The following is a 10020-nucleotide window of genomic DNA, read 5'->3' on the forward strand; positions in this document are numbered from 1 at the left end:
TCTTTTTCTTGCGGTGGAAGAGGGATCATGTGTCGCAGTATTTGGATATTCATATTCAAGATTTCAACTCGCCTCCTTTCTCGTGCGTTGGCCACTCTCCTCTGTTTGCTCACGCCTGTAAGACGGGGTCCTCGGCGGCGAGGTTTTTTCTTAGGCTGAGCTATTGATTTTCCAACGGTTTGTACGTCCATGTCGAAGCCGACTCTGTGTTTAATGTGTGTTTACTGCTTGCTACTGAGGTATATCAACGCATTTGCACAGGAATAAAAGACTACGCCACGCGCCGTTACGGTGTCCTGAATCTTTTCACTCGACACAAAGCCTTCAATTCAGACGAACGTTTCTGGTGTCAGGTCCCCTGTGGTTCCACGACTTTGCCTTCCATTGTTTTAAAACTAAATATTTTGGATGAAGCACGAAATTTAATTATTGGCCAACTTGTACATAGAGGCCTTTTCTATTAGTTTGTTACCGAAAAAGATGTTATTTTTCAGTAATCGAAAAAAAAAAAATTAGCTTTTTTTTTTACAATTTTGATTTTTCTATCGAAGATGACCTATCTTTGTTTTTGATCTTAGACCCAATGAACAAGCAATGGACCTTTAGGTAGAACTTTAATGATCTCTCCGTTTTTTGCGTCAACTATAGATAAATATCATATCATCTGCAAATTCTCCGTGTATTGTTTTAAAACCTCCCTGCAGGGTTTGCCTTGTTAAGCGGCAAGTTGTGATGGATTACTAAACTGACGCAGCGGGTACCCGTTTGGGTTTTTAGAATGTTTCGATACAAAGTACAGATAAGACCGCGATGAGTGCATAAAAATCTTGCATTTTTTTGGTGATCAAAGATACAGAACTACCAATAACTGGGAAAAAAAGTTATATTAAATGAATTAATTTTAGCTTATCAGATCGGGTTATTCTGCCTTCGTGAATTTTTGTTTCAAACTTGTAATCTGTGTTTCTGCGGATGTAAAAATATGATCAACAACTGAGCAGGCAGAGAAGAAATGAAACTATAGGCTGTACATCTCAAATAAATCTAAATGATGTATCTTAAGAGACAGAGACACTGCATACACCGATCCTCGAAACCTTATGCAATTATTTTGCTCCAGTGAAGAATAATATGTTTTACGCAGGAACTGTGTAGAGGATGAGTTAGTTTAGTTTACCGATTGACAACTCATTTACTTATTTTTCGGAGAAAGTTAACTGAGCTTGGAACAATTGATAACAGCACTGCGATGAACGTTCTTTTTTGCAGGTATTTTGCATGTCGAGGCTTTTATTTCAAAAAAAGTGTTCGCATCAGGAGTATAACGGTTGCTCTTGTTGTGTGATTGGGCCTTAACATCCACGTACGTCTTCGTGATTGGTTTATTTTATTATCTTGAGATATTGATATGCTTATCTTTCCTTGTATGGTCCAAATGAACCAACGAACGGTCTTCCTCAAAGGAACTGGAAATACAAACATAAAGAACGATATTAAAACGAAACGTTTCATTTTTCCTTTATAAAGATTAAAGGAGTTTTATCTGTTGGGCATGTTGGGGTCCTTGTAAGAACGAATAGTGTACTAATTAAGGTGTTCTGAAGTGTAACTGATAATCTGCAATTGATTTGTTTGGTATCATCATCGTGTTAATAACAACACAATAGCGGCTATGAAGTGGTGGATTATCTTATAACCAAGGTCTTGACACAAATGTTTGATATCTTCTAACAATAGGGTAAGTGCCGACCTTTGCATTTCTTGCCAAACGGAATTGTCCTCATTTAATCAACACGGAGTAATTGCCTTATAGAAAAAAGCGTTATTTAATAAATGAGATAAGCTCTTAAACAATGTTAGTGTAAACAAGAACAGAACAACTCAATTTAAATAGATAAAATATACGAATAATAACAATTTTTTGATGCGCAGTGTTCTTGGGAAGAAAGTCAATAGGCTTAAAAATAAAAATGGAGGGATGTGGAAAGGCCATTGATGCTGAGGGACAAACATAAGCTCCAACTGTTCTGAGTATCATGATATAAAACAAATCAATATAGCACAGCATGGGATGCTATCACTGGTTCATAGCATTCCAAACTAGGATTTTAAATGCACAAACCAAGATAACAACGGATGAGTTCATTCATGGGTCTTTCTAGCTTTCAAGTGAAGACGGATAACTGCTTTGATCGGAGCCACCGAGGAATCCAGCTTAACATTTTAGAGGACTTTAAATATAACATTTCCAAACTCACAGATACTCAGAAGCTATTTTTGTAACAATAATTGTTTACATTGTCACCTGGTGAAGCGGTATATACAACGATTGTTCCAGGTTGAATCTTCTGAACATTTTACTTTGCTAATTATAACGTGTGCAAAACGACCTTTGAAACTTCCACATGATATTTGTATGAAGTTGGTCTTTGTTATAGAAATCTGGAATTTGATTTAAGACAAGAGATTTTTAAATGTACCGGCTAAACGAGGAGGATACGGAGCAAAACAATGGGCTAAGAGGGTAAGCGTTCAAAATATTTGCAAATATTTACTAATTTCAATAACAAAACTTTGGAAAGTGATTTAAGAATCTATCGAATATCATTCCAGTTAGTGCTCAGGAGAACGAAAATTAACTTTAATTAAGACGAGTGTGACGACGTGGCCACGTAGTGACATACAAAAGGACCCGACTAACTGAATGACTTTGTAGAAGTTATAATTCCCTCTTCCGGAAAGCAGGGCACGCGTGCCGCTCGCGTGCCGCTCTAGCCAGTTAAACTGTTTTTTAACCTATACTCCCCATAAAAGCTCAGAATTTTTTGAAAGCTAGTTAGTTAGTCTATCTTTAGGTCATTTAGAAACGAGTGATTTTTTTTAGAGTGATAAGCCTTTTATAAGTTAAGTGACGAGGGTGTTCTCTGGAGCAATTATTGCACCACATCAGCTTGTAGTTAGCCGCGCTAAAATAGGTTAATTGTGTAATCTGATTTTGTCTTTAATAGAAGGTATAGATAGCAAGCAATTTCTTTGTTTCTTTGGGCTACCCGCCTAAATAACCATGAGCAACCTAATTAAAAGCTTGAGTATGGGACAATAATAACATGCCATTGTCCCTCGAACCCTTTGGTGTGGGAAGTCGGGTAGAAATTAGAAATTTACGAAAACATAACATCCTTAAATAAATATTCCTGTTTCTAAGAGCGTACGGGAAAATGGGGTTAAGACCTTGAATGGTATTGGATAATATAACGAGTGCTGTGTGTTATTTAATGAAGTCACGTGAAATAGAGCTGTCTAAGTCAGTGACGGGGAATTCAGAACAATAGAGGTTTGTGTGAAACGCGAGTGACCACGTGACCATGATTTTCCCGCCATTTTTCGCGTTTGCCGGTTGCCGGTTGGCGTTTCTACGTGAAAGTAGAAACGTCTATTTCTAAAATCGTTTAAAAATGTTTTTTTTTTTTTTGGAGCCAAAATAAATTAAGCCTAGAGAAAAATTAGGGTCAGGTCATAAGATTACTTTTAGTTATTATACATGGATATCAATTGACTTATTATACAAAAGTAAATAATAACAAGAACTGTTCTGGATTGAGCTTTTTTGTCGTTGTAGTGTAGTCGTAGTAGGGAGCTTAAGCACGCTCGTTTTTGACGCGACCGGAACAGGACAATTCGCGCGCTTGGACAGTGGTGTCTCCCAAATGTTTATACTAATCATCTCTAACGGAGAAAAGATACTTAGCAATGCAAATGTGGTTGTGTGAAGACAAGTTAAAAAGGAAAACAGCTCACTTCCGGTTGCCGACCGCGTCTCAAACATGCTCATGCTTAAGCTCCCTAGTGAAAACACAGTACCCGAGGGCCCGAGTTCGAGTACCGGTAAATACATAGTACAGTTCTTTGTTCCCTTACTATACAGAACCCGATAAGACCAGTAGTAATTATGGGTAAGTAAAGTGAGTTCGATATGCAGGAAAATCACATTTTTTATTGTACTGTCTCCAGAAATATTCAGGGGAAGTGGACTTGTGGGCTGCTTTCAAGCAGTACGCAGAGAGAACTTGAATCTCCCGTGAAAAGCAGCTGAGTTGACAAATCAGCACAACTCGGCATCGTTGCCGGCACGAATTGCCGTGCGGGAGTGAATTGCTGTGTCTGTTTCCTACAAAACAAACCATTAAACAGCTTTCTGATGTTCTGATGAGTAGCTTTAGTCATATTTGCAAGTGATACTTCAAATACCTCAACACAACTTCACTTACCTTTGAAAAAGAGCGGAAAAAAAGGGCCGAGCAACCAACGCGCACAACTGCAAAGCACGTGGAAATATGGAGAAATTTTACCGCTTTGATTTGGGCATGTGGGCATTGCGTTACGAACCCGATGTCGAGGCATGACATGCAGATTCACAATCACATCAGATCGAGGTGATGTGCCCGTCGTCCAGCCGGTCCAAGATGGCGTCCAAACCCTGAAATCGCATGGTGTCACGATGGATACCCGCGAAACATGTTCCTGACATTCATAAAACGACACGATTAGAATGCGTCCTGCTTTGTTGGAACGCAAGACAAAGCTTGTGGGAAGGTATCGGTGTTTTCAATCTTTTTTGGGGGTTTGATAGCTGCTTTAAACTACAAAGTAGAGTGCACATTCAACTTAGGTAACATGACGATATCCAATTTAACCTAGGTAAAAATGGATTCAACCTGAGACCGGATTTGACCGACGAGATAAATTCTCCAGATTAACCGTCAGAATCCATTCCGAGTTGCTGTGAGTCACGGAAGCTTTAAGTCACAAGGTTCACTCCATTTTAAGTGAAACGCGAAACGGCAACTGAAGCCATCGTTTGCCGTTTCACACAAATGTGATGCTAAATCTCTCTAATATTTCCATTGTATACTCGATTTGAGTTGATTTGAGTTGATTTCAATTTATAGTGTCGACATCCCCAATTAGTGCTCCAGCGCTAGAAGATGAGACACAAATAAAGTTTCTTTCCTTTCCTTTCCTTTCCTTTCCAGCCTTACCGCGAAGCTGCAGTTATTTCACATGCACAGTCATGAGGAGATATGACTAAGCAAAACTCCATAAAGTTACGACTAAGACGAGATGGAACAAACACCATTAATTAAGAGTTTGGAATTATTGTACTCCGATATAATTTGGATTAACCCTTACAGCTGATCATTGAAAGACTATTGTCTGGTCAAATTGTAAAAAAGGCACCTTCACACTATTGTAGAGTTTGTAGAGTAAGAAGCAATAAACCCCATCCGAATTCTTGCTTGGTAAAGCAGACCTGCGTTAGTTCTAGTGTGATTTTCCTGACATACATGCTTGTCTCGGACGCATCATGGAGTGGCAGGGGAGAGGAACAGAACTTTCGTCCCAATTGGCACCTAACCTCTATATTCATAGATCAGACCACAACACTGGGAACTCCACGCCCTACTCTTCTCGAATAGTGTGTGGGTTCTATAACGTCAATGTTGGTGCGGCCGGAGTTAAACTCACGACCTCCCGCGTGACAGCTCGTGACGTTCTTTTTGCCCAGGCTCACTCTGGTAGGCTAGTTACGGGGGTGGTAACTGCCAACGACGGAGAAAGGCATGGGCCCCTTCCAAAATCAAACACATTTTTGGGGAATTTTCTCGAAAGTGGTATCACAGTTAACACTTTCCGAGTTGGTAAATACCCTTTCAATATCCAGTAGTATATACCTGGTTTAATTAATTCACTATCAAAGTTAGACCTCAGTGAGGCTTCCGCCTAACGCCAACAAATTTATGGCGTATCCAATTTCAACACTTTAAACTCTCCTCATATGCGTGCAAGCTATCCTACTAAGGAGACATTTTAAACTATTTTGGTGATTTACGAAAGCTCCTGCATCAATCTTACCGTTGACAGTGTATTCGAGTTTCATTGTTCTTCTGTACCAACGGATTGAGTCTGGCCTTCGATCTATTCAATCTAGGGGCGATTTCATTACCTTTGTAATGGAGGATGCGCGCCGCATGAGAAAGGTACGTTTAGTTATAAATGCAGTCCACAACCTTTCAAAGGATGAGTTAGTTTAGTTTATTATCGATGGAGAAAAGCCCCCGCGAAGCCCTTTAAGTCTCACATTCAGATTTGTGCGTTCGTATGTCACGTTAACGTCTTCTCAATAACACAGGAAGCCGCATAATGGAGAATACTCAGTCAAAGTATTAGCGTTAGGGGGTATCATATATTAACTGTTTCTTTTAACATTTGCCTCTATAGCCTATCAATAGTCATCTCACTTTTTAAGCCTAGAGGTATCTTGTCTATCTTCATTTATTGTGCCGCATTTTGTTGTCACTTTGCTGTTTGGACAATATGCTAAGTCGTCTTTTAACATCCAGGTCAACCTTTTAAGACGATGTAATTCTGCGGATTATCATAAGCATTAAACAGAAACTCACCTAATGAACTTATTCCTTAGAATGAACAGTTACTTACATGCTTCACGATGGTTGACAATGATCTGATTCAATTTATTTATAAGCGGCAAAACAGGAGCATTTAGATATGACTGGTTTGCTGTATTTGCCTTCGGACTCCCTGAAAAGGCAAGTGAGATTTTGCTTTATTAGCATCAGTAATTTTGAATTGTTTGAGCGGGATAAGAGGATTTAGTCAAGTGGAAGGTACATATTCTCGAGTGTAACTCTTAAATCACTTGAGTAATTAATTACGTCTATTAATAGGAGGAATGTATGCTGAACGTCGTCCGCAGCAGTGTCGAATTTTTATTCCTCGCAAATTCCTAGGAAGTTCTCCCTGCTACAATTATTCGCTGATGGAGGTGAAGTTGGATTATAAAATATTTCGTTCCATACGAAGTTATGAAATGTCGGCCTTCAATTTAGTGTGTAGACTGCAAAGCGTGACCTACGTTTGAATGTCTCGTTTTTATCATGCGACTGGTCCGAAAACTGAGACAAAACTATTCACAAAAGGAAAAATTGAAGGTGCATTCTATAAGACAACCCAAGATGCCCTCAAAGGTCCGCATTGTAATTATCTCGTCGTCAAGCTCGGGTATTGTGTTAGAATTTTTCGATTGTAAGCCAGCCACAGTGTAACCGATACTATGGCTGTGATTGGGCAGGTGAGTGACGGCTTTCACTTCCCGTGGTTCTCTTAAAAAACGCCGCCGAGCACTAATTATTAAATTCAGAAGCAAAAAATTATCGCCGTTAACTGAACTCCAGTGAAACTTCAAATCTAGTTTTTATAGTTTCGCTAAGAACAGTGTGCGATATTTAGGAGGTAGTTGCTTTGCTTGTCTTGGGAATTTTTACTCATTTTAGTTTTATTTCAAAATGGAGGAAACGCGAAAGAGGAAACAGCGAACAAAGCTGCGGGACATGGACACGGCAACAGATTCCGACGATTATGATTCATCACCGGCTAAGGAGCGTCATCCTGAGGGACACATGAGTTTGAGGAATAGTAAAAGGAAACGAAGAAGACCACGGCTAACCGGCCTAAGCAAGCAACGACAAGCCGCGAATGCTCGAGAAAGGAGTAGAACTCACAGTGTGAACTCGGCTTTCAGCGCTCTACGCGTTCTTATACCAACAGAACCATCAGACAGAAAACTTTCTAAAATAGAGACATTACGCCTTGCATCAAGCTACATCGCTCACCTGGGATCTATGCTTGTTAGTGGAACACAATGCCCAAATGTTGCTAAAAATGCTGAACATTCTGGGGCGATGATTTCGCCTTCTTCGAGTTCCAGAGTGTGTACATTCTGTTTGAGCTTACTTAAGGCGGTAAGTCTAGCAAGTGTCGATGGTATTCTCACTCTTCTTTTCCTTATAGGAACTCGTTACAGTTTACCGTCAACAAGTTCCTCTGAGATTTATAACGAAATATTCTATTATGCTGCAGCAGGTACAGCAAGGTTTTCCTATAGAAAGGGCAAAAAGTTTTAATGGCTACACATCAGTATAGGGTTTCATCGATTGGCGAAAAAGATAAGACAATTGATAAGCACAGTCAACACTTAATCGTTACTCAGTCTTTCCTGAACAGCCACGAACTTGAAACGATTCAGTCTGACTTCAAAGGCTCAGTTCTATCCACAGTTAGTAAATGAATCACAAGAAGTGTTAACTGAATTTACTTTTCTTGCCGGCGTCTTCAGCATTTACCTGCACCCATTTTATGTTATAATAATCGGAACTTGTTTCGTATCCTTTGAGCCGCGAAAATGTCAAGACTCGGTCTGTCGATGTTTCTACTGACGGATTTATAGACCTGGCGACCCGACGATAGTTTGTCTCGTGAGTCCGCGACGCTGTTGTGGTTAGGGTTATGAACTTAGCCGCAAACAGGCCGGATATATAACATAAAGGACAAAAACTGCTGTGGTCTGTTTGTGAAAGAAGATCGTTAAGTCCCAAAAGCCTAGATCTATGACTTCATGAATGGAAATTGGTCCATTTTCAATCAGCTGTGGTCCATTGTTAGTATAAGCTATGGTATGTTTTTTTTCTTAAGCTTTAGTTGGTTAATTTAAACGAAAAGGTAAATAGCAATGTAGCGAATCGACACTTCCAGTATTACATTTTACCAAAAATCATTCCTTTTTATCCACTATAGCCCTCATTTGTGTTGATATCAACGGAATATGTGAGTGAGTGCTCTAGTACTATTACTTTATTTTGGCAAACAAGACTTCTTTAATGCTTTGACTCACTAATCCGTTTGTTTTCAATGCAAGTCCTTTTTAATTGTTTCCTTGGAGAGCTAAATGAATCATATCTGACTGGATGTTCGCCAACAAATTGGTCAATAGTCACCATCCCAAATGGCGATTCAAGTTACGTGAATGTGCATTGTATTTAACTTATTAGCATCTTTTGCTGGAAAGCATCGGTAGTGTTGAAATTAACTGAAAGAGAGCAACATTGTGAAAATATTCTTCAGACCTCGCTCACCGATACTGTAACAAAAACTGAAAAATAACACGAATAACTGAACATATCGTACGGATTTACCCTACTTCCTACGGTTTTTTTTTTAGCATTTCATAAATCCTCGTCTCAAGATGTTTTTCATGTCATCATTTATTTAATCTATTGTGATTTTCATACCTTGAGACTGGATTGACTCTGCATGTCCTAACTCAATACATTTTGTGGATCAAACCAAGTATTTCACCTTAAAGTTTACGTTGGATGTCTTTCTGTTTTATCGGACTTGCCGGCGTAAAGATTCCTTAGTCTACCGTAAACCTCATCACTTAGGCAAGTATATAGTCCAAGATCAGTGTAGTTTGAGAGTTTTCCAGGACTTAAATTGAAAAAAAAAGAACTTTGCCAATTGAAGTCCTTGTAATGCATCGTTTGAATGAGCCTCAGAAAAGATCTTCTTTAAGCTTAATTCAACGTAACCATTTTCTTTTGGCAAAGAAGTTGATGTTTTGTGTAGTGTGAGAAATTGATGCCTGCTCAGAGCTCATCAAGTGCGCGCATTTCAGTCACTCGGAATGTGAGTACTTTAAGGATGACATGCGTGGATACCAATAAGAAGGAGGGAGATTATGTACCAGTGGTAGATACTTGACTGAAGGAGTTCTTTAGAAATGTACTTCATATTGAACAGATATTTTGAATTTATTCAACTGCCGGCTATCAGCATGCGAACTTTAATCTTCAGCCGTGAGGTATTATTCCAAACAATCGATTCTATATTTTTAATGTGCTTTTAATGGAGGCCTTCTGTGCTAAAGATTCCATAGTATTTCAATCATAAAGATAACATTTCTAACATGAAAATAAATCTCTTAATTTCTTCATGAACTATTTTTGTCAGTATACATCCTCGTCAAACACAAATTGACAAAATAATCTCACCTAAACCTTTTTTACAAGAAGAGCAGATTGTGGGAAGAAACCAAATCACTAAAAACGTTTTACACTTAGTAGAAGCTGCTAGACACTTTATTACGGTACAAGCTATTAGTTT

General features: G+C 39.0%; 1 protein-coding gene and 2 long non-coding RNA genes across 5 annotated transcripts in view; 2 read left to right on the forward strand and 1 right to left on the reverse strand.

The window, feature by feature from the left end:
- Nucleotides 1–215: 215 nt before the first annotated feature.
- LOC138012944 (uncharacterized) overlaps nt 216–10020 on the reverse strand; it is an 18658-nt gene continuing 8853 nt past the window's right edge. The window contains exons 1-4 of one of the 2 annotated variants that reach the window (XR_011125115.1): nt 7692–7773; nt 6499–6600; nt 4269–4521; nt 216–1466 (exon numbers count right to left, since the gene is read on the reverse strand). This is a non-coding gene — a long non-coding RNA (uncharacterized lncRNA). Of the gene's footprint in view, nt 1467–4268; nt 4522–6498; nt 6601–7691; nt 7774–10020 lie in introns of those variants that run through there. The other variant, XR_011125116.1, reaches the window with a different exon arrangement.
- Nucleotides 4453–5310, forward strand: LOC138012945 (uncharacterized). Its single transcript, XR_011125117.1, has 2 exons — nt 4453–4593; nt 5034–5310. It is a non-coding gene; the product is annotated as an uncharacterized lncRNA (long non-coding RNA).
- The window catches only part of LOC138012943 (transcription factor 15-like), a 5780-nt gene continuing 1380 nt past the window's right edge, over nt 5621–10020 (forward strand). The window contains exons 1-2 of one of the 2 annotated variants that reach the window (XM_068859885.1): nt 5621–6038; nt 7371–7820. In XM_068859885.1, the coding sequence (XP_068715986.1) occupies nt 6012–6038; nt 7371–7820 (477 nt within the window). In that variant the 5' untranslated portion in view covers nt 5621–6011. Of the gene's footprint in view, nt 6039–6544; nt 7821–10020 lie in introns of both variants that reach the window. The other variant, XM_068859886.1, reaches the window with a different exon arrangement.

This window comes from Montipora foliosa, chromosome 8 (genome assembly GCF_036669935.1).
Source record: "Montipora foliosa isolate CH-2021 chromosome 8, ASM3666993v2, whole genome shotgun sequence".
NCBI classification, from domain to species: domain Eukaryota; kingdom Metazoa; phylum Cnidaria; class Anthozoa; order Scleractinia; family Acroporidae; genus Montipora; species Montipora foliosa.